Source organism: Solea senegalensis, linkage group LG6, assembly GCF_019176455.1.
Source record: "Solea senegalensis isolate Sse05_10M linkage group LG6, IFAPA_SoseM_1, whole genome shotgun sequence".
NCBI classification, from domain to species: domain Eukaryota; kingdom Metazoa; phylum Chordata; class Actinopteri; order Pleuronectiformes; family Soleidae; genus Solea; species Solea senegalensis.
In genome coordinates this window covers 24,765,264-24,790,501 of record NC_058026.1, presented here as the reverse complement: position 1 = coordinate 24,790,501, position 25,238 = coordinate 24,765,264, and the positions used below count along the sequence as shown (strand labels likewise).

Genomic DNA, 25,238 nt, shown 5'->3' with positions numbered 1-25,238 from the left:
GTCGACTTTTACGCAGGAACCTGAGGACTTGTTGATCTACTAGACAATGACAGGATCAGTTGGACAGATGCGGCATGCACCATGGATGCAAGATGATGCATTTGAAATGCATTCAGGCGGGTGTGGTGACTCAAGAGATAATCAGGAGACAACATGGGAGTCACTTGCAGGTTCTCGCGAGAGTTCTCGATAATTCAGAAAACAATTTACTCAGAAAAAAAGGTTAATTACTCAGAAAAACTCAGTGTTTTTTTTCTTTAAATGAATGCAATGCGCTTCCATAACATATAACAAAGAAATCATTCAAACAAATTCATCTTGGTTTGTGGACAAAACAAGACATTCAAGAACATCATTATTTCCAGGTTTGACAAACACTGATCAGTGTTTTTTTTTAACGGTTTCTGACATTTTATGGACCAAACGATTAATCGAGAAAATAATTGACAGATTAATCGATTCACGAAAATGAGTTCGTTCACTGTAGCTCTAGAAATGAACAAGACATAAATAAATCCTCTCCACACTGTGGTCATCTGGTGAATGAGCAGACAACATCATGCAACACAACATGTAGGTGATGAATTCAGTTCTGTTCTCGCTGATGCAGAAAACAGCAGTGGAATCAAAGTGCACACGAACAGTTAATGCAAGTCACTCACCTGCACTGTGAAGCTCAGACAGTTGTACTGTGTGAACACAATCAAACATCACTGCTACTGAGACAGCAAGTGTCCTCCATGAAGACAAAATATGTTGGATAAACAATTTTAAGTATTATAAAATTCTAATTATGTGGTACTTTATTTAACTGTTAAATGAAATGCACAGCATGACACATGATGATACATAATATACATTGTATACAATAACACAACTTTAAACCATTGTTTTATTTATAAATAGGCTTTTTTCTTTTTAAATGTTAAAGTCTAAACAAAACTAATACATTTTTAAACGTGCATTACAGTCCAAGGTATCAACCCTCAGAATATAAAAAATGATTGTAAAATACAAAAATAAATAATGGAATTTGCTTTGTATCATACAATGGTCCATTTTCCTAACCTCTGGTTTTACTTATGTGGTTGCACTGAGCTGTACCTGGAGACAAAACAAAGAAAAATATGGAAAAAAGCTCAAGTGGGACCATGTAGAAAATGCAGTGATTGATCAAAAGGCAACATTTGTTCTGAAACACTGGTATGGTCATTAAATTCTCATGAAACGATGTCTGCAGTAACAAAGGCCACTTTTACACACATCACGTAAATATCAGTTAATCCAAACCTAACATGAGAAATGGAGAGTTTGTTTACAGTTAAGTCGACTGTGGAGAGCACTTTTTACACCACTGAAGTCACTGGATGGTGGAAGTTCATCCTTAAACCTATGGCAAACCTATGAAGTGACTGAGGTCTTGTAAAATATCATTAACATGCTGCACAGATTCACACAGCTCATCTACAGCTGTCACTGCAGTTAACAAGGCAAAAAAAAGTGCATTGATTCTGTGATTGAACTGAACTCGCCAGAGAATAAACAAACATCAAATACACAAGCAACCAAAGGCCAAACAAAACTAAATCAAACCCCCTGCAGTTTGTTGTGGTCACAAACAATGAAGTTGACATTTTCTACATTTTCATATCTACTTGGACAGGACGCAGTGACTGATGGACTTGCTGTCGGCGGCTGATGTGATCATTTCATGAGTCCACTTTGCCGTAGGTTCCCTCTGGCGGTCGGTAGCACTTTGGAAAGGCCATCAGCTGCAGCATGTTGAAGGCATATTTCCTGCATCTAATGTTCTTTTGAACATTCTCAATACGACATCCTTCTCTGATGCACAAACAAAGAGGGTGAAGAGGAATGAGAGGAAAATGTGAGGGGAAAACAAAAAAGAAGGAAAGAAATGACACATGAGTGATGTTTGTGATGACAAAAAACACAATGACATATTTGACTTTATGTACCTACATAAAATACATTGACGTATATGATCATGTAAAAGGGGAAATTGTGATGAATGTTATCCGTCATGTTTGAATGGACAAACTAAGCAGAGTTTGCTTTTTTGCATTTTGAAGCTTAACGCACAAATGAAGAAGGCGGCTCATAAGCCTGACCCATAAACTGACACAGAAGAAGAAGGAAGCAAGAGTTTAAACATCTTTTCTGGCACGCAGAGGCCACCGTACTTCCCTGACATGTTTGGGGAATGAAGGAAATATCACTTGATTAACAAACTGGGACAAACCTTTAAAACAAAAACACAGTTCCACCATAGCAAGGATATCGCATGTGGGTTTCAATGGGCTGCTGAATGAGTGAAAACATTAACACTGCGTGACACACACAGAGTTTTGTTGTAATGATGACACATTTAGATTTAGAGACGGTCAACAAAAGCATAGTGAAAGAAAGTTCCACTCACAGGATATCAAAGGTGTTGTGTTTCTGTTATATTACACTGTGCAAACACTTTGAACATCATAACCAAAAGGTTTAATGTCTACGTGAAATTGAATGTGATGAGTCATTCGCTTTTTCAGTTAGTGTGACCTCTGTATCAGTGTTAGTCAGTTAGTAATCACTTATTATCGTGTCTGCTGGTCCTCGAGCAAACACGAGGACCAGACTTTTAATTGTGGTTGAAATGCATTTCCTGCATTTCCCCTACCATAGCATTTAAACACCACTCATGAAAGAGTCACCAGCAAACACAGAGGAAAAGGAGTAAGTAAAGATGGCATTGTCAGCAATTTATTGATATTTTGCAAGCAGAAAAACAAGACTTAAAATGAGCCACACGACCAGTAGGTGGGAGCTAACAAGCAGCAGGGCAATGGGGTAAAAGTGTCGTGACGCTGGTTTGTTGTCTGTCACGGCGCCGGCCTCAGGGTCCTCATACGGCCCAATGTCACCCTGGGTGGGCCGACTGCAGGGGGCGCCCATCAGAGTCAAACACAACCACCAGGGATAGATCAGAACATAGCGGTGTTAGTACAAGCTTGATGATCACTCGAGAGCCCATTCATGCTGGAATCAGATCGTCCACTTGTTCAGATGCACTGAACTATCAGCATGGACAGTGTGCCACACACACACACACACACACACACACACACAGGCAGTGATAGAGAGAAGGAAAGAATGCTGCACTGGAAACAACATCATGAAATGAGATTGTGAGAGGATGAATGGATGAGTCATGTTTATGGTCATGGTTGAACAGGTTTTTACTGTCACGTGATTCTTGTCTCTTTACCTGTATTGATATTGCTAAATGACAAACTCCTTTATCAAACAGTAAAAACATTTGGAGCTTCTTGGATGCCTGGAGGTTTGAGACGAGTCGGAGAAATGGCATGAATGGAATACCTGACGGCTGAACTGACAGGTCTGACGCACTTCACGTTTTTTGTTGCATGCCCAGGAAAGAAAGTCATGTAAATGATAACCGCAAACACTGTACACAGCTGTGAAAATGCTGCTATAGTTGTCTACGTCTGGGGCCTCATGTAGAAAACACTGGCCATAAAAGTAAATTCTCACATTCATAAAACCGTGCGTACGCAGAGTCCTGCACACCTTCTCTTTATACAGTACATCCAATCCAGCGTGAAACTGAGCGGAAGTGAATGAGTGGCACACCCCCCCCGCCCTTGCTCCGCCCTTGCTCCGCCCACAAATTCATATACAAATGACTCTAAAACGCCCTCTGACGCCTTCTTCCTGAAGAACAATGACAAATGTGGCAGCAAAGAAGGAGGAAAACAAAATAAAAATTGCTCAATCAACACATTAATCTGTGACGTTGAAATGTGAATTTTTTTTATTTTGGTCATTTGTTTTTTTTGGAATTAGTGATAAACGTCTCTGTCTCTTCTGATGAAAGACGCAGCTGTGGCGGAGTAACTTTTTTTACAGTTACTTTGTGATCGTCCAATTTTCGGTTCCGTAACTTTATTTTGGCGTGTTCAGGGGCAGGGGTGTCCTGTGGCCAAGTGGAAAGGGAACTTGGCTTGTAACCGGAGGTTTATACATGAGGCCCCAGATGTTTTATATTAGATCAAGGAACAAATGTGGCGTGTCCTTTTTTGAGGGTCACATTGGAACCAATCCCAGATGGAGTTGGCACAAGCGGGCACGTCACACCCTGGATGAGGCGATGAAGGTAATAGTGATGATGATAAATGACTTTAATGTTATTCACTTTTAAAATGCTCCTGGTCTTCTATGTTCTTCTCTTTCCTCTATTTGTAAATGTGATGTTTTGTTTGTAATCTGCTGAACTTGACGATATCACACCTGATCTGAGGAGGCACAGGACTGTAGTGGACTACGACTGACCCAGAGCAGTGTCAGGATCTGGTAAGGGCAGTAATGATGCAGTAGTAATGCCTTCATTCGTGGTTCTGCACATTAAAACTGTTACGTAACAGGTGAAGAAACACGTTTTCACTAAATCTCAGTGAAATACCGTTTGAATGAAGCATCTGCAGTAAACCCAGTGCACCACTGTCTCCCTTCAGAAGCTGTGTTATATCTTTAGTTCAGTGAGCGCCCAGTGATACTGATGTTAGTACTTATAGAACCTCTCTTTGTTTCCGTGTTTGATTATATGCACAACTAATTATTTTTAGATTCAGGATTCTGAACTATTGAACAGAATTCTTTTAAGAACATTGCTTTGTCCGGTATAAGCATACATCAGAATAGATTTCAGTTTTTTTGTATCGTAATGACGACGGCCTTGACAAACACACCTTGCTCTTAATCGCCCTTCTGTGTATAAACAGATATTTCAGACAACGGCAGCGTTCCTGCAGGAACACATGATGATGATGATGATGATGATGTTAATACTGGCATTCATGGTGATGGGTGGACAACATGAAGACAACTTTCCTTGGATTTGTGCCAAGGTGGAGGTGCAGTGTGTGTTTTTTGAAATTTGATTCAAATTAAATTGTAAGCATTTAAAAGAATAACTTGCACCTGGATCACTTTCATTCAATCTACTGTATCTTACCTCCGCATACAATCCAGAGCGCGGATGAAGAAATCCTTACTGAGCTGGTGTTCATCACGTAGCAGGGCACACTGCTCTAATGTGACAGACATGGAAGTTCGGTCTTTGGCACTTTTACAGCTGGTGAACCTGATGCCATTTAATCTTCGGCAGATCTGGGTGGAGGAGTAGAGCACATCATGTGCAATTAGTGCAAACAGTGGAAGTCATGATCTATTACAGACTGCTTTTTTTTTTTTAAACTATCTTGGAAGTAAAATTCCACAGACATCAAGAGATCTGGTCTTTAATAAATAACAATAACTTTCCTGAAAGCCAAGGTCGCTGTACAAGTAGAAAAACAGAAAAAAGACACGAACAAACAAACAAACAAACAATCAGGTGGCAAAAACTTGTAGGAGTGGCTTCAGTAGTTACAATAAAGAGCAAAAACACAACATTTCTGTTGCTTAGAGCATGATATTGTCAATGTTTTAGCCCAAAAACAAACATTGTTCAAATTGAAGATTTTTGTCAGTGAAATGCATTTTCAGCGACACTTGAGTTGTTTATGTTGCTTTAAGATACAATCTAGGAAAACTGATCTATTGACAAACTGAATGGACTGAGGACAATCCATCCTAATATTGGAACTGATGCTGAGTGCAGAATTAGAAAAGATTAGAAATAGGATCACAAATACAGAGTTTTGAGTGTTTAGTGTAGCAGCTTGGTTTGGGCTTGCTGCTGGTTTTACTATCTTTATGCAGAACTCCTTCAGATTGTGTAACCAAATGAAGAAAACTAGATACTGTGTATCAGTTATCATAGACAATCCATCATACTCAGGAATTTTCCAGTGCTTCTATTTAAGCCAACAATATATAAACATGGCCAAGTGTTCACACACTGCGGTTCAGAGAGATTTATCTTATGGACAAGAACAGAAATGTACAAAAATAACAAAACTCACTGCTCCAGCAATCCATAGTATCTCCACATTCTTTCTCTTCTTTGTGACTACATTCTGGCCCAGGGTTTCAAGTAATTCTTTTATATCCGTCTGTGTTTGAAAACATGGTAGACCTGTCCAAAGAGAACATGAAACACATGTGTGATCTGAAACTACATTAACAATCGTTAATCGCATCACTTCCACTTGTGCGAGTGACTTCGTACTTACATTCTAGTGGCACCTTTTCACTTAATGATTTGTAATAGGCTTCTAATGTCTCAAAGTTCTTCTGGTTTATTCTCTCTTGTAGGGAGATATCTCCAAACCTGATGGGATTACAGAGGCAATGCAATAACATTTGTGTTTAAAAACAGATTAGGATTCAGTGTAAAACACAAACTGCACAACAGTACGAATAACGTTTGTGTTTTAGTGGTTTTTTTTTATCATTCATTAAAAAATGTAAATGTGATTGTGTTACATATGAAATCATTTTTTTTTTTTAAAGATATTGAATTAAGCTCTGAATTTAAACATATTTTCTTTCCAGAGGTAAAGATAAAGGATGACATGAACATAGCCTAGAGATACTATCTCAGGGTGCTTATCTGATATTGATTAGTTGAAGACAACAATGGCTTTGGTCAACATGTTGACAGTAACTTTCATGAAGTTCTTAAAGAGTAAACAAACAGTGTGTGTCGTACCTCTCTGCTATAGTTTGCTGTTCATTGATGCCCACATTAAAAAGCACTGGGAATACTTGCAGAGGCTTTCCCTCCTTGATCTCCTCAGGCAAGTTCTGGAAAACCAGTCTTGGTAATGGCACTTCTACAGTGAAGTGGTCACTGAATGCAAGAAGAAACACAAAATGGAAGTAGTATGTATAAAAGACAGCGACGGGTTAAAGACAAATGTGTTTGCTGTGCAAAGTTGATGACGTTTTGGAAGGTGTACCATTTGACGCCAAAGACAGGCCCGGACAATCTGCAAAATGAGAGGGATGATGTGTGTGTGTTTGCATGCGAGAAAGATTGGGCAAGCCACTAGATATCCCACATGCAAGTGGGAGGTAAAAAGAGAGTTACACAGAGGATAAGATCTTATTGACTGCGGCGTACTAAAGTTTGCCAGTAACGATCTTAAACATGATTTGGCCTTATCAGATATACAACCTGAAAGTGACCTTGGACATTCTTCATCCTGATAAGCCAGTGGTGTATGTATTTCATAAGCCCAATGCAGTTCCTCAACTATTTAAACAAATGCAAACAGTCCAAGTGTCTTATGAACCTGGATGCTTTAACATGAAGAGAGAGAGAAGGAGATTACATACACAAACAGATGTTTACCACTACTGCTTACAAATCCAACAACAGGGTAAGTGTTACATTTTGTTTTTCAATTTAGTTTGTGAATAGTCTACAGCTGATTCAGCTTTAGACTATTCACAAACCTCCCTTCATTGAGTTTTTCAACAGCAGGGAATTAAGAACCCTTCCCGTCGCCCTCAGCAATTCAACCACGCATCTTACGTTTTAGAAAAAGAGACAGCGGGACATGGAAAACCCGCGCTCTTCACAACTTGCACAAATACGTTTAAGTGTGCAAGATACAGGACGGATGCTTTCATGAATGACTTACAGCCTGTGTCACTGTCTGTTTATATAGATGAAAATCATGTACTTCCAACTGATGACCTCCATGCCTGATTGACACCTATAGCTCAGAAAATACTTCTCCAGCAACTCGACTAAAGGTGCGGCTTTCACAACCTTTGTGCAAGGTTATACTAGAATCTATATGACCTACATTTGACCTTTTTAACTCATGTTTAAAAGGTTTATTATAACAAGAAACCATATTTGAGTTTGGTGTCTATGCTCCCATCTTTTCTCTCCCCACAGATAAGAGGCTGATCAGTAATGAATTATACAGGCCGATAGCACATTAATAGTCTGAAGCATTTAAAAGCTGATAGCCCATTAATCAGCTGATAGCCTCATACCCACCCAGGAAAAAAATTTAAAACATGACTGTGGATGAATAAATGCAATAACAACATTCATTACAATTTTAAAGTGTATTTCCACACTCCTCTTTTGACCTAACGACCACAGACTCAGTCGTGCATGTGTGACTCTGGAGGTAATGAAATTCACAAGGTTCTTTGAATGTATCGCTGTGGACTGTGGCATTATTTACACTAGCTCTCATCATGTGCTGGATCTTAATGGATCCTGCAGCAGTCTGCATCATTTGGTTTCATGGAGTGTTTTAAAAAGTTGTCTGTGTTATTAATCACCTGGAGAAACTCTAACAGCAAAAGTGTCTCTTTCACACGAGCAAATATGAAGTGACCCATAATTAGTTTGAGGCGTGCTACTAGCTAACAGTGACCGTGTTTGTCTATCCTCCATGCACAGTGGTGATCTGCGTCCCCACGATGTGAGCAGGGTGAGCGGGGACAGAGTCCGCTGATGCCGACAGGTTATAAAAATGCCTATATCAACCCATTATCAGCTGATATGTTTGTAAGGTCGACCTGTGCTAGATTATATTACAAAAGATATCAGGAGTTACGAGTAAATATCTCAAACACCCTGTCAGAGGCAACAGGTGGATGTTGGAGCGGTGGTGGAGCTGGAGTACGGGCAGCGACGCTGGAACAAGGCAGTGTTGTAGTTTAAATACGCTGTCACACTGGCATGTCTGGTATGTACTATGGCAGGCCTGGCCAACCCGATCCCCATGCGGCTCTTTTGTTCATATCAAACTACGTGTTTGTGTTTGTTTTTTTCCATGTACAGCGTGCAACATGTGTATGTCATGCTCAAGCATGTCTTGAATAAACCGGGCGTAATAGAGGTTTTTTACAGCAGATATTTCTTTAAATGAAATAGTAGGACAAACACAGGATCTACCAGTAACATTAATTAAGGTGTTTTTTTTTTAAACAAACAAAAAACTGCATCCATATTTTCACGCACCCTTGTCTCTGTTTCAGGTTCCTGTCTACCCCGCCCCCTTCCTTGTTGGCGTGCACCTGTTCCCTGATTGTGTCTACCACACCTGCATCCTGTCACTCCCCATCAAGCACTGCTTTTATTCCCCTCTGTGTCTTGTCTCGTCGCCAGTTCGTTGCAGTTCATAGCTCACGTTCCAGCACTCTTTTTCACAGCCATAGTCTTGTCTTCTCGTGTTTTTGAACCTTGCCTTTTTGCCTAACGTTTTTGTAGCTCTTTGACCTCCCGTGTACCAAACCTCTGCCTGGAATTAAACTCTGTTACTGACTGATTCGTGTGACTCGATTCCTGCCTTTGAGTCCCTTGTTCTGCTCAGCCATAGTTCAGCCATAGACGCGCACACGCACGAGGGAAAACCACATTGTTGAGTATACGAAGACGAACACAAGACGTTTTTTAACAGAGTGGGAGAGTTTCCATATTCATTGTTGAACCATTCTGTCACTTACATTTACAGTACAGGTCTGTGTCTGTGTGTGAGGGAGGGAGAGAGAGAGTGAGACGAAGGGATGGGTGGGATGTCCACGTGTGCCCTTGTGTATGATGTGGCTCTTTGCAGTAACACCGTAAAAAAATGTGGCTCTTAGTCTCTGAGTGGTTGGCCACCCCCGTGCTATGGTGAGTGATGCATGTCACGCTACATTTGTTGATTTGAAAGAAATCATCTCGTTAGAATCAAGCACAAACGCGTACAGAAGAGGGGACAAGGCCTCACCGTTGGCCACACACTAAAGGCTGAAGGTCACTGAGGTCATCCGTCTTGGCCTCTGTGATCCTGAACACAACTCGCTGCAGGTCTGAGATTCCAACCTCGAGGTCTTCCAGCATCCCGATCTCTTCACCTGAAAACATTTTGACACCATTTCATTCTTGACATGAGTTTGGCTCAAGTTATTTAAATTCCGCTGACTTTAGTCTTTCATGTTTTGACACTTTAAGCTAAAGTAGAGGAAACTTGATGTGTGTGAACACTCAGGTAGCTTTTAGTTTACTTCATGGCACTGAAGTCAATTTCTCAAGCGGGTAAAGAAACATCGCCATCGCCGTTGATTTTCCTGCTACTTCCTGTCTTTGTCTTCTGGTGGCATGTCCTGTGTCCCACCTTCTCTTGGGGAACACACTCACTTTTTCATTGGATCGACTGAGACTGAGGTCGGGTCTCTTACCCTCACACACTAACAGATTTCTGTGCCAACCAACAAGTACTGACTGGTGTAGCGCAACTGTGAATTGTGGGTAAAATTGGGCAAAAATGTAATGAATGAGAACTCTGATCATGCTGGTGCAGGTAGCGAGAATATTTATTTGGTACATTCTGCTGTCTCTGCATTGATCTGATAAACATCCATCTTCAAGACACAGTGATTAAATTTCACTTGAATTTTGTGTTTTATGAAGTTATTATGTAATTAATCTTGATACATGCTGTGATTTATTAAAGTCTAATCATTATTCTAGCTTGGCTCATCTAAACATAACAACTATTTATGATTTCTTCTTCCAGTTTTGATTAAACATCTTCACTCACTGTAGGTGCTGAGCAGGCTCTCAAACTGGGCTACAAGGCCAACCAGGTGGAGCTGCCTTAGGAATCCTTTGTCCTCCATTCCAGCATACAACCTCATGGCGAAACCACAGGCTAAGGCTGCCAGCTAAAAATAAATACATAAATAAACAAATAAACATCACACACACACACACAAAAACATACACGTGTGCCGCATTTCCCGCGAGTTGATCTTGGCTTAAACAGCTAAATCCAGCTCATGCAAAGCCAAGCAGGTCCAACTCTGCAAACACTGCATATTTTCTGACGTTAGATCGGAAGATCGGAAGAACGGAAGCTGTGGTCATCATTTTTGGACAGGCAGAGCAAACGTTTGGGTTTGCAATGTGTAGCAACAACGACATAATAAACTTCATTACAGCTCAACTGGCTAAAATGAATTCCATAAAACCGTGTGACCTGTGAAAGGCCTCCTTCTTTAGCAGGGCTGTGTTAGTGTTGCCTTGCAGGTTCCCGTGAGGCAAAGTTCGTTACCACTGTTAGCGCTTGCTCTCCATTCATACAGCACCAGGCTTTTTTTTGGTTGATTTTGACCTTGCTATTTAAATGTCTACCATTTACAGTCATTTTCACTCATTCATAGCAACAATAACACACTCAATAACATATAATGGTTTTGGGTTATTGTTATTATTCAACGAACCTTTTGTACTTTTGTAAGTCGCTTTGGATAAAAGCGTCTGCTAAATGACATGTAATGTAATGTAATGTGAACCTAAAACTACACTTCTGATGAACCAAGACAAATAGATTACATACGATATCTTCACTTTCCCTTCAGCACTTCAAATAAGTCATTATTCTGACAGTGTTGCCACCTACTGCCTGACTGAAGACCACATCTCGCCTCTGTTGGAGGAGGAGGCCCTGTGGTATGCTGCAGGCAGCCTCCTGCAGCAGCACAAACGTCATGGCTTTCTTCGCCTTTCCCACCACTTCCATCACACACTCCTTTAACCTGGTCACCAGAGGACACAGCTGCTCCCTCCACTCACCTGCGAAGACAGAGAGAGAGGCGGAGGGGAAAACAGAAGACATTGGACATTTAGAGTGACAGGTTTGTCTTTTAAATGAACTTTTATTGGCAAATCACACTTTTATCTCCTACGATTTTATTCTCTATTTACATTTTAACATTATTTTAATGTCGATCTTTTATTCATTTTGATGCTTTTATCGTTTAGCTGTTCACGTTTGACTGGAAATGGGGAGAAATATAAAATAACACATGATTTTGTTTTCTTGTGACAGGCATCAAATGGTCCACAGTATGCTTCCAGCCTTTAGTGCAGGAATCAGAATCAGCTTTTTGGACACACACAATAAACGGACAGATCGTTAACTAACTGACAAATAAGTCCATGGGCTTGGTCTGAGGGAACACTTTAGATATATAAATGTATATCAAGTGCAATGAATAAGTGTAAATACAGATAGATGGACATGAATAATAATAACCAGTTACATCAGCCAAGCGTGAAGTCTGATAATTACAGCTGTGCTTCAATGAAATTTAACAAATGAGTCAGGTTGCTGTAAAAAGTTAAAGATCTGTATCACACTGATTCCAGACACCTATTTGTAAATGTTCCCATTTTACACAAATCAGAGGTAGTTAAGTTAGTTAGAGGTAGTGACAGTAATTAGTTGAGCTTATTAGTTAGAGTGTAATGTGTCTGAATTGCAGACACAAATTCTCTTTAGTTCCCCTGCTTGGAAATAAGAGCCTCAAATGACTATTTGCTAATTGTCAAAATACACCAAACTAGTGTTGGAGTTGTGATTGCGCCATAGAGCCAAAACAACATACTCTACACAAGCTTAGAAATAGTTTGCAGGAATTGGGACAAAGCATTTCATTGTGTCCTACATTCATTTGCTCAATGAAGCAGGTTTCTTACAATCCCCTCACTGGCTAATAGGGGGCAGTGTTGGATAAGTAATGTGTATTTGAGCTGCTGTAACATACTGACACACACGCACACAGCACATCACGGTTGCCCTCGTCTGTCAGAGAAATCATGTCTTATCTCATTTTCTCAAACTCCGCCTCTGCACAGAGAAGGAGGAAACACAACTCCAGCTGTCATCTCTGCAGCAGCACACCTGTCCAAACATCTAAACCCCCACAACGTCTTGTCAGAAAAGTCTGGGCTTCACTGTTCTTAACGGGAGATAAAGCCTATTTCATTATTCTGCCCATGTTTGCACGGAGACAAGCAGGTGACCACGTGCTCTGAGGCTGATGAGCGTCTTCATAAAGGTGTTTTGATCTTTTGATCTTACCTACCAGCTGAGTGCTGAATACATGCAGATACCAAATAAAATGGATGCACCAACCAACACTAGCACATTTGGCTGTGACACAGACTCACACACGCACACAGACGTGGCCTTGTCGCCCGGTCGGAGTAATGCTGCAGCAGCGTGTGCCAGTTGGCAGCAGCAACAGACTGGGCACTTGTCTGGACACAAGCTTGAGGCAGGATTTCACGAGGCAGCGAGTGGTCGACAGCGAACGAGCCTGCATTTTAAACGCTGCCTTTTCATCCACTTAAATGGAAACAAGTGAAGTTTGTCTTTTGCTCATGTTTAAAACAACGTCGAATCTGCACATACATTAAAGTACTGTCTCTCAAATTGCCAGCCACACTGCATTGCTCAATTCTAATCATTCAATACTGTCCCATCAGATTTGACAGTTCATTCCTAACTGCAAGCGTTTTGAAAGTGACTTTCACATGAATGCACACATGTCCACACGCTCCTCCGCTGTTGTTTGAGTTTACCACACTGTCGGTGCACACGTGAAGGAAAAAAGCCACGTTCATTCTCATATATGGCCATTAATCCTCACATCACACAGCCACATATTAGATATAGTAGGACGACATCCTGAAGTGACAGATGTTCTCATAGACCTGAAAAGAAATCACTGGTAATGTGAACACAGTGACTGAAAATATATACTCGATATAGGTAATTGATATTATTTTAATGAAAAAGCTCCTGTGATGATAAATGTGTTGCTTTTTGTGATGGAGACCTTTTTTTGACAAACAAGACTCAATCATGAACCGTTTTTAATCACCGTTGAATCTGAGCCTTCTTATACACAGCAGGCTGCCTGCAGACACTCATTCAAAGGCTTTAATCATGTAGAAAAGAAATCACCAGCAGCAGCAATCACCTTTTGTGCTGCTGTAGATTATTTTATCATGCTGATTTTGGGCCGAGCTCCATAAAGGTTTTTTTTTTTTTTTATCAGTCTCTGTGGGTACAGAAGGGGCAAGGCTATTCTAAGAAGGTAGTTAGACATTTTAGATACATAAAAGGTGTGCCCTATAACAGCACATGGTCTTTGACATGTTCCTTTGTAATGGTTTTGTCCAGTGGCAAACAACAAACATCTGTAACCCTGAGAGCATTGTGGCTGCTTTTTTCCATTACAAGCGTTTAAACACACTATATAAATATCTACAGAGGCTATAAGAATGTGCAATATAGAGTGTCTTGTCTTACATCCTTTTTTTCAGCACAATCTGAATTTCATTGTCACCAACTATATAAACACACCTGAGCCATAAGTACTTAAAAAGTTTAAAATGGGAATTTGGAAATACGTCACAGTTCAAATTTCACTTGTTTTCATGAACAAAAAGAAGAGAAAAACGCATAATTAAATAGTGGGCAGCCTGTGGCCAAGGGGAAAGGGAACTTGACTTGTGGGCGCCACTCAGTGTGGCAGCCCACTGCTCCTAATTCTAGGATGGGTCAAAATGCAGAGGAATACTTTCCCTAAGGGGATTAATAAAAACTAACTTTAACTTTAACAATTATTGCTACTTTATATCACTACTAAAAATGTGATATAAAATCAAAACTTGACTTGCATTTTTTAAAGCGTGAATATGTGACCTATAACCACTCGCCCCCAGGATGTCCCTATAAGGATTTGTGTATCATTCCCACGGCAAATTACCATGGGTGCACCTGCGGCACAGATCCGTGCCACGTAGTAGTATAAGTATTCTATGACAGATACGTAATCCCATTAAATCGATGATTGTGCTTCACTGTTGCATCACAACAGTTATTTACCGGGGTTGTTGTGTGAAGTGAAGACATCAGCCAACTGCTGCTCAGCGACTGGCTCCTGTTTGCTGTTGTCCTCCTCCTGGAGTTTGTCCACCATGGCAATGACACAGTTGAGACATTTAGCCACATTGGCCCACACCCTGTCCTAAAAGAGCCAAAATACACAATCAGCAATCAGCCCCGCTCCATTGAATAGATCAATTTGTCACACATTCTATAAATGTATTGTGTATAAGACTCCTTTATGTTAGCAAACATTACAGTCTAAACGGGCTTTATGTCCTAAAGGTCAAAAGGAAATTGCTGTCTGGATGTTCAGTGATTACTGTGAAAGTGTTTGCATTGTTTGCAGCTTTCTATCTCTTTTCCTGAGCTCCTGCTATTCAGTGATGAATAATGATTTCACCTTGTGTGTGTGCAAATAATAATAATGATGATGATGAAATCCACACAACGTGTGTGATTGTTTTGTAAGGTGCTGGTGTGTAACTTGGTCTCTGTTGCTTCCAAAAGTGGGATCTGAACTGGTTATAAACATGAGAAATACTCATAATTAAGCAGTGGTGTGCAGAAATCATGATAAACTCCTGCTGTCAGTGTGGCAGACACTGTCCTCACACGCAGACAAACCAGTCGTAAACACTTCAGTGAGAGGAAGCAGCCTGGCTTAGAAACGGTGACAAGTATTCTGCAGTCAGTTTGTCATGATGAAATGTTTGAACCCCTTTGAGAAAAGCTCTCATTAAAATGAAAAAGTAATGTTTGGCTTGCAATCTAATTTTGCAAGTAATTGAGATTATTTGCCATAAAAATGGTTTATCTGTAATAAAGCTTATTTCCCCACGTGTAGTCCCCAGTGAAGGCCAGCAGTAAAAATAACCGTTTGTCATACTGTACTTAAATAAACTTCAGACTCACCCATTCCTCCTCGTCATACTCTTTATGGTGCGGGATAGAGTCTTGGTGCTTCAGAGCAAAGTGAACACCTTCTGTAATGGTTGTGGATTGGGATCCTTCCACATTGTTACACATCATCGTATTCTCAGTGACTGACGTGGCTGGACTGTGGCCCGGAAGTCCCTGAACTGGACTCTGATTCTGGTCACTGCACGGGTGGATGTGACCTTGATGCTGGCCCATCTGCACCGGGCTCTGCTTCTGGTTTTTGGAAACGTAGCCGGGCTGCGCCGCATGCAGCGCTAGTAGTGCACTCTTGACCAATTCATCCTTAAGTGTGTGAACAAACTGTTCTGTCTGTAGCAGAGAGGAAACAGAAAGAAAGGAAGACGATGAAAGTTATTGTTGGATAGAAAACACATAGAAAAGCAAAGGAGAAACAGAAAGTGACTGTGGGGGAGTGGGTGTAAGACAATACAGGTGGAAGTGAGTTTGGACGGGGTAACTATTTACAGAGCAAGTGAAAGGAAAATGAACACACTCCTTCTCCATGAAGTAGCTGCTCTCCATTACTGCAGCACATCCAGTGAGCAACAAACAATTCAATTACTCCTCCTTCAGCCTGCTTCTGCAGGAGAACACCTCTTTTGATCTCAAATTCACCAGCGACTGTAAGTTGACGATGATCCCGGAACTAAGGAGCCTTTGCACTCGCTGCTGCCACTGTGCAAAAAAACGATAAGGGCTCTCGAGAGTAATTGAGTTAGCACTGCAATAAGCAATTCTATTACTACAGCAAAACACGGCCTCACAAAAATGCATGAGCCAAGCCTCCACGAAAAGAAACCCACATTTTTCACACATTGGCCCCGCCTCCCTGATGTGGAGAGAAGAGTCAATGGATTTGTTAAGATTGCCAGGAGTTGTGGAGATGGTGGTGTTAGCAAAGAAGAAGATAACCGTGGTAAAAAGAAGAAGCCAGGTCAGTTCTGTTGTCAGAACCGTTTTCTAATTTCCCCTTCAGTCATTAGTGCAACTACCAAGAGAGCAGTAAGGGATGAAAAATGTTGCTATAAGAATAATTTTATGCAGCAGATTTTCTTTCTGTGTCTCTTCTCATATAATCATCTTCAGACATTAAATATTTATTTCTGCCCTCAGGTGGGTTGCGGCAAAGAGTTGCTCTCCAGACAAGAATTACTTTTAAAAAGTTTCCACTGTGTCACGGGGGGGCATTTAACGGTGCCGTGCCATTTGCAGACACGAACTCGGGATAATGTGAGGAGAACGGAGTCAGGACTGAATTAGCTGGGAGATCGTCTATGTGAGACGCATTCACAACAGCAGTGAGGGGGCGGAGCCCTGTTTGATTATGCAGCAGGCACAACTTTCACCTGCTGCGTTCTCGTGTAAGCTCACTCGGACATTATTCAGAGATTAGACTGAAGAGCTGGCGGGAAAATCTCTCAAGCTAATTCTGCAAAATCTCCACATAATGTCAACATTTCAGTGCACGTCTGAAAGCAGCTTTAGAGTTACCGGCTTTATTGATCCATTTAAAAAAGAACACTTTGATAAATATCTAAAAGAAGCCAGTCTTGCCCCCTGGCTCTGTTCAGTGAGTGGCAAAGAGGCAGAGCAGCAGGTTTTTTCCTATGCAAAGTGTGACAGATTCTTTAAGTCTTTAAGACAGTACCTGGAGGAGCCGTGTTATGTGTAATCTCAAAAGTCCCAATCTGCTGAACTGGACAGTAATCGTCTTTTTGCTTCCAGTTTCCTCGTGCAAATTCCTAAAGTAATGCACAGACAAAGGCGTAGGTTTGTGTATGGACAGTGGGGACATGTGCTTTCCCCATTGTCTCTGGCCTGCACTGGGGTGTTGCGGGGCAGTGCCCCCACCAATCTTGTAACCAAACCCACACCCTTGTGCACAGATGAACAAATAATTTTTAGATTTTGATTAATCTCGTTTCTAAGCCGAGTGAGCAAATCTTTATGTTCAGATTCCCGATTTCTATGTGATTCTCTACTGTACGTCTGATTGTATGTCAGCACACAGTTGGTTTGTGTTCGGTCCTAATAGCAGATAACAGAACTATCATATACATTCTGTTATGATCATGTGCTTTGAATAAACCTTTCATTAACTCAAAGCAATCGCACTCAAGACAGGTTCACACTGGCAGAGTGTAAACAAAAACAGATGTTCATATGCAAAAAGAAACAGCAGCTGTAGGTTGTTGTTCCTATTCTCACAGTGTATAAAGACAAAAACTGTCCTGTGCTTCCATTAAATCAAAACCAAGGTATTGCCTTGTTTTCTTTTTTTGATCCCGGTGAGTCTTTGGTACTTTGACGTTTCTCACACATCATGTGTTGGCGATAAATATCTTAATAAACTGAAAGGTGGACCAAAAATATGATTGTTTTTATTTGGGTGATACTGACTTCAAATTATCTAGTAGAGTGTCTGATTGGGATGCACAAATTATTATATTAACCTTACAAACTCAAAGCTCTGCACCCCCATGTGATCTCTGCTTGGACCCCAGATTGGGAACCATAGGTTTAGGCTAATGTACTCAACTAGAATGTTGTGACTCTACAGTATGACACAGTTAATTAATAAGAGCTACTGAAATAAACAGTAACAATGTGAATTCCCTTCGCTCCGTCTTAAATGACAGACACTGGAAATCTATTGATCAGTGCCTGTGTTTATTAAACTGTTACTGCACTAACAACTCCCTGTTCTCTAACTGTCAACTTGTTTGCACTTTTAAAATCACTGTTTTATTTTCATTTCTTGTTTGAAATATGTTTCATGTATTTGTGACATTTAATAAGACGTGTGCTACTGACCTCTGGGCCAGGTCACCCTTGTAAATGAGATCTCGATCTCAATGAGTCTTTCATCTGGTTACATAAAGGTTGAATAAAAAAATAATAAATGGTACTGGAGTCAACAACAACAACAAAAAAATCCCCTTTTATACTTTTAAACTCATCTCACACAGAATGTTGGCCTAAACCTGCCATTATGATGTTACAACAGTGAAAATGTAAAGGACAGGACAAGGTTATTGCTGAAAAAAAATGACGACTCAGTTTGTAATATCAATAAACTGTGTTATTCCAAATCCAAAGTAATAATGAGTAGAGTTGTTCCGATTCTGATACCAGTATCGGAAAAGCCTCCGATACTGCCGAAAATTCTGGTATTGGTATCGGCGAGTACTGGAGTCAAGGCACCGATCCGATACCACAATACTGCACTATTTAAAGAATTAAATGCCTTTTTGTTTTACTACATTCTGGCTGCACTTTAATTTGTTTTTTATAATTATTCCTATATTTATTTAAGTTGCTGTTGCTACTGTTTTTTATACTGTCCTATTTAAAAACAAATATAAAAATAAATGGCTTCCATTTGCTGTATTTATTCATGTCTTACAAAGGGTTTAACCTGAGCAAGGCCTTACCACAATGATAATCATATCACAGTATCACACGCAGGCATAGTGTCTTTGAGTGTCTAGTAAAGCGCTATATAAATGTGATGTATTATTATTATTATTGTTATTATTATTATTATTATTTATAGTATGATTTTCTTTTTTTGAACACACTGGTATCAGTATCGGCACTCGGTATCGGCCGATACCGACAGCACGAGTATCGGAATCGGTATCGGGAGGGAAAACAGAACATCTCTAATAACGAGAACTGTAATGACTCAGTATCTATGTTGAATGCTTTGTATGACACAACAGAGAGAAACAGACCTGTGTTGCTACTGCTTCCTCTTCATAACAACCAAACAGAAACCACTAGAGACACCGCAGTCTGTTGCTTTGTTAAGAGACGATTGTGCACAGTGTTCATCTTCTGATGCCGCTACAGATTCCATTATTAAAAGAGCAACACCATCATATGTCCATCTGATCCTTTAACTGAATTGATCTTGAATCAAAAGCTATAACGAATGTTACCCACAATGAATGAATGAATGGGTGATTTGATGAATGTTTGAGCAGAGAAAGCAGACGAGGACTCGACTTAAAACACCGTCGTTGTTACTCATATGGTTTTAATTGCCTTGCATGGGTTCAAATGCTGTTCCATTACTTTAAGTCAAATTGCCAAACGTTATTTCTGCTATTCTATGCTACCCAGTGATTTACACACATGTATATACAGAAGTAAACATCATTACAAAGACAGAAATGTCCAAATGACTAAAAAATGAGCTGCTGAAAAACCTGAAAATGTGAATTTATATTCAAATTGAGCGCTGCTTATCTGACCTCAGTGTTAATTTGCAATCTATGAGAGCATGCATTATTCATTATCGTGGCTGAGATGAGTGAACAAAGACACTATTTAAAACAAGCTGGGTCATATTTGCACTTCTTAACAGCAGGGTCAAAGAATTGACATATTTCACAATACATGTGCTTTTATGATAACTTTAAAACAGATTTTTGACTCAATGCCACTCTGGTATTTTTATATGGGGTCAAAGTTCACACGTCAATTGAGTTTCTCGGTTCAGACACATTCCCAAATGTTCAGTCAGTGTTGGGTTTGCACCAAACAATTTACAGGGATGCGCATGATCTACTGCACTGCAGAGTGCATTTAGTTATTGTTTGTAAAGTGGAATTGTAGGGGTTCCCTCCTTTGGGCAAAAGAGTAAAGCGATTTTGCTTCTCCAAGTTGCAAAAACTACTCCTCAGTGTAGCCGTTCCACACATACACTAACTGTTTTAGGGATCGGAATAGCTCTGAAGCTCGTGAGAGAAATTTGGTTGCTCGTCTGTCTTCAACATATCTGCAGATGTAGAAAATGTCTCTGTGGACTTTGAAGAAAAAAAACAAGTTACAATTGATCTATAAAAAAAGAAAGAAGAAAACGGAACAAATGTATTTGTTTCGAAGAGTTTTATCTTGAGAAGAAAAAAAACACATTTTGGCCCAGTTGGAATTTGAGCTACTTCAAAATAACCTCAAATGAAATGGAGGCCACATGAGTAGAGTCGTTTAGAATCCAACTGTACCGCTATTTGCAATATAATTAAACGTAATTATACTGTGAAGAAAATCAAATCTCTTTACAGGTAACCATTGTTGTTATAGACTTTTAATTGTATAGAACATAGATGTGGGGGGAAGTGTGAAGGCAAATGCCTTTTTACTGTCATTAATAGACTGAAATAAGTATGACCACCAACAGAATTCTAATCATCACACAGAGAAGACTAATCAGAATATGCTCAGGAAAAGTCATCTGCAGTGAAATATTATTATAGTCCTTGTCTAAATATAGAAGAAACAAGTCAGATGAAGCAACTATGTGGAAAGAAAATGTTCTCCACATTGTAACATTGTCAGTGTCCCATCTCCCTGAGATTCTTTAAAGATGTGACTCACTGTCTTTGTTGAAGAAACTTCACACTCACAGCAGAGACTCACATCTGCGTGATGGTTATCAAAGTCTGTTTGACCTGAGTAGAAGTGAAATTGTGTGTTTTTTTTTTTCTCTAGTGTGTTTGTCTTCTGGGATACACAGTGGTACAGGGGCTAGCACTGTTGCCTCACAGCAAAGTCCCCAGTTCAGATCCCAGTTTGATGAGGAGTTTGTGTCAGCTGGGATTGGCTCCAGCTCCGACCCTCGTGTGGAGGATAAAGCAGTAGAGAATGAATGAATGAAAGAATGTTTGTCTTCTGTTCCGCTGTTTCTCGTTTATGGCGGTTCATTGAGTTCTGTGGTTCTGTACGCAGTCCAGAAGAGCAAGATTAAAGGAGTGATGTAACTCTCATAGTAAATAAGAAACGGAGCGTGTGTGTGTGTTAGCGTATAAGTCTGGAAACAACAAGAAAATAGTTTACTTTTAGACATATTATTTCAATTATGTCAAGGTGTAGAAAACATTCATCATTACTTAATGCTTCTGGCCAAAAAGGAGACTGGCACATAAAAACCAACATGTTTAGCATTCTGTTATCACTGGATACAGACGAGTTTCGAGTTCTTTTTTTCAGCTGGATACTGTAACAGAATATTTGCATTTCCAAAGTTCTGTATCCGAATGAGTTTGTCTGAAGAACTCTTGAAAACAGATTGGAGAACAGAAGGCTTTTCTTGTTTATAGACATTCACAGTGAGTTGATAGTTCATAGTTCATCACCTTTTGGCAGCTATGGCCAGCTTACGTTTAAAGATAAAAACAGCGAATCATTTCATTCATTTCTTTTGCTCTTTTGACTGCTTCTTAGACAGTGATGCATTTACATTTACAATCTTATTAAATCTGGACATGTCTTCTGACCTATGACCTCAGTCTCTGCCTGCAGTGTTTTATAATGTGAGAGGAAAATAAGTAGCAACAAGAAAACCATCTTAAACACAATCTATTATGTCTACGAGTTGGTCTTTTGGTCAGTTTAATAAACTTCATTTCATCACTGGAATGGTAGTCACATGCCCCCAACTCAAGTGTGTGTGTGTGTTGTGTACAACTCTGATGCACTCGACTAATTATTATTATTATATTACTATAAACACTCAGGTATTTGTGTGTCTGTGAAAAAAGGACGAACAGATGTGCAGGAGGGAATGTTTATATAAATCATGGCATGTTGTTCAAGTCTTTGAAATAGTGGTGCCACTCAAAGCTCAACTTTGAAAACACACACCTACACACACACACACACACACACACACACACTGCACAAGATTTTAATCAGAGCGGAGCCCTGCTTGTGCTGACCAGGCCAGGGGTTTACTTGGCCAATGTGTGCATGTCTAATCAAGGATGAGAGGAAGTGGTGACAGAGCAAATGTACCAATTATGCAGGCTGATTGGGCTCTATTCCACTGTGGCAAAAAACAATCTCTCCCACAGCAGATTGCAATCTGACAGCACCAGATGTAATTCATTAATTATACTGATAAAAATGCCTCAACTCCATAAACGTCCACGCTGCTATTCTCTTTTGTTGGTTTGGTGTTTTTATGATGAGTTATGGATTTTTCCTGAGGTTGTCTGCTCCGTGTGTGCTCGTGTGTGCGTGCAGCTGTATCAAAACAACCTGCTGGTTCTTACAGTTTTCAAGTTACTTTGAGATATTTTCGATGTTCTTCTATTTTCTTTAGTAAAATAACAGAAGAATAATATTACCTGAGCTGGTATTAACTTGCTCCTCTGAGATGATAAATATTAAGTTGTCGGTTCATTCAGTTATGGTCAGTTTAAAGCAATACTTCCATCTTTACAACCTCAGGTTTTAGGATCCACCATTATTGCTCATTGTCTTAGAAGCAGAAGCTCAAAGTAAATAATTAAGATATATTTGGATGAATGTGGGTTGAAATGAGTTAATGATGAAAGAAAACAGCTTTCCAGGCAGAGGTTTTTCAATGCGTTACATATTTCAGCAAACAGGAGTAAAGGCATAGTCTGAAGGGAGTGTGGATAAAGGACTGGGGACCTTCTCACCTTGTCAGAAAGATTCTTGAGTACATCCTTTAGTCCAGTTGGAGAGTGCTCCTGGGCAGCCTGGAGGAGCTGGTCTGCTAAGCTTGTAATGAGGGGCTGGAGAAGGCTCATGGTGCTGAGTACCTCCTGAGCTTTGGCTGTGTGCTCTGGTGAGTAGTAGATACACTGGTATGCGGTGCTGAAGCTGTGATGGAGGGAAAAAAAACAAAAAAAACGACATCAATTCATGGTTGGCAGACTTTGTCACAGTTGCACGGTCATGGACTGGATACTGAGCTGTACATCACTTTTATGAAGAGGAACGCAGAAAAGTGGATGGACTGTCATTTCAAAGCGGGGCCACAGTTCCTTCTAATGAGACTGCAGCCAGGTGAACACAAGGTTCTTTTGGTTTACGTCGTGTCCAATTGCATATGGCGAGTAAAACAACATGAGGAGACAGTGTGATATCAAACATATCTATAATACCTAGATATTGTGCAGATGAGCCTTTAACAAAACCAAACAGAAAAACAAGCCTAAACCCCAACAAATCAAAATTGAATAAAATGTTATTTTTATAGCACCAATCTAATATTAAACAAAACCTTACACATCTAATCCAGTGTATAAGATGTCAAATATTAAATCAATATGTTGTACAATAAGACCATGAACAGCATCTGTTTTCATAACAGCATTTTAATGATGCAACACCCTTAGATGCACTGCAGCCGCTCTAAACTGTGACAAGCCCTCACGTCTATAGATGCTGACCTTTCCTTTCCAGTTTAACTTGCATTATACAAACAAATCAGACTCCAGACATGTACTGTAGCTCATCTTTATCAGTTTTTTTTTTTTACACCAAAACCATTAGTTACAGAGAGGGATTCACTTGGATACTGATTGAATTTGAGCGACAAAAATCTGCATTCAAAGAATTTACAGGCTATAAAAATGACGTTGTGGTTCTGACCTTATGTCATTTTCTGCTGCATTAAAACGTCCAGCAGCAACACTTTCCAGGTGCTCATCTCAACTGTTAGATTGGACCTGTAGTGCAATGTCACTCCATTTTCACTTTATAAATAATTAATCCCTCCCTCATTTCTAGGGAGCTTTTTAATCTCGGACAAAAACACCTCGTGTCAGTTTTTAGATTCAGGGCAAATCATTACAATCAAACATTCTCCTCGGGTAAAGTTCCAGTGACTTTCAACGCGTTTCCACTGACTTCCTGCCGTCGCATGTAAGTGTGACCGAGGTAGTCATTTGCAACCCTCCCAGGTAGTATAGAGTCAGCTCTGCAAGCATCTATGTAGGACACACCCCAGAGCCGGAGCCTATGGCATAATTGACATAAGAGTGAGAGAGGGTGTGTGTGTTTGTGTGTGTGTGAGAAGAATTCAACAAAGGGCTGGCGTTACACACTACTCTCTGAATACATTGCAGCAGAAAAGGCTCTTTTCGATATCACCCTAAGGGAAACACCACTACCTGATGTATCAATAAGTGGTCAAATCTGTAGGTACTAGCCACCAACCGTGTCTTTCACTGGTTAACTTTAAAACCTCGGCCTTGTCATCACAGCTAATGAGCCCTCTGGAGGACTGCCACCCACAAGCTCGGAGCTAATCAAAGGAATCGCTACGTGAGACAGAGACACAGTGCGAACAGTATAAAACACTCGGCAGCAGAGAACGACCCCATTTCTACCCAACAACTTCCCAAGATTTCAGCCAAGTCTGTAAACCTCGTTAATTCCCCGTGAGCTTCCGTGTGATTTGTTTCACTGAGGTATGCAGAACTGAAGAACATAAAATCCTACCGGAATGCAACAATGGAGATACTCCAGAAAAAAGGCAAATGAGAATATGTTAGAGGCGTGCGACTTCTTAACAATTCAATAACAGTCCTGTTGACTCATAAGTACAAATCCAATCCCATTAGGTGGGGGGGGGACTATGGGACTCTGCAGGCTATAATGAATGTAGGAACTTACCACCTGATGCTAGAGCACAGAATTGATCCCCAGTCACTAAGGCTCAATACAGCAGGGAACTTTCTATGCATTATCAGCAATGCTGTCAGTCCAAAGAGGGTCAACTAAGATGTCAAACCATGCAAATTCAAAACAGCCTAAATATGTAACTGCAAACTTGATGGAAAAACCAGAAGGGGTGTTGCACACAAG

At 40.2% G+C, this 25,238-nt stretch overlaps 1 protein-coding gene across 4 annotated transcripts in view; it reads right to left on the bottom strand.

Annotated features, from left to right (window-relative positions):
• Nucleotides 1–785: 785 nt before the first annotated feature.
• inpp4b (inositol polyphosphate-4-phosphatase type II B) overlaps nt 786–25,238 on the bottom strand; it is a 124,728-nt gene continuing 100,275 nt past the window's right edge. For 3 of the 4 annotated variants that reach the window (XM_044028724.1, XM_044028726.1, XM_044028727.1), the window contains 11 exons: nt 23,063–23,246; nt 15,582–15,917; nt 14,667–14,808; nt 11,388–11,560; nt 10,527–10,650; nt 9,714–9,840; nt 6,680–6,820; nt 6,201–6,298; nt 5,991–6,103; nt 5,039–5,193; nt 2,741–2,941 (listed from right to left, as the gene is read on the bottom strand). In XM_044028724.1, the coding sequence (XP_043884659.1) occupies nt 2,767–2,941; nt 5,039–5,193; nt 5,991–6,103; nt 6,201–6,298; nt 6,680–6,820; nt 9,714–9,840; nt 10,527–10,650; nt 11,388–11,560; nt 14,667–14,808; nt 15,582–15,917; nt 23,063–23,246 (1,768 nt within the window). In that variant the 3' untranslated portion in view covers nt 2,741–2,766. Of the gene's footprint in view, nt 1,843–2,740; nt 2,942–5,038; nt 5,194–5,990; nt 6,104–6,200; nt 6,299–6,679; nt 6,821–9,713; nt 9,841–10,526; nt 10,651–11,387; nt 11,561–14,666; nt 14,809–15,581; nt 15,918–23,062; nt 23,247–25,238 lie in introns of those variants that run through there. The other variant, XM_044028725.1, reaches the window with a different exon arrangement.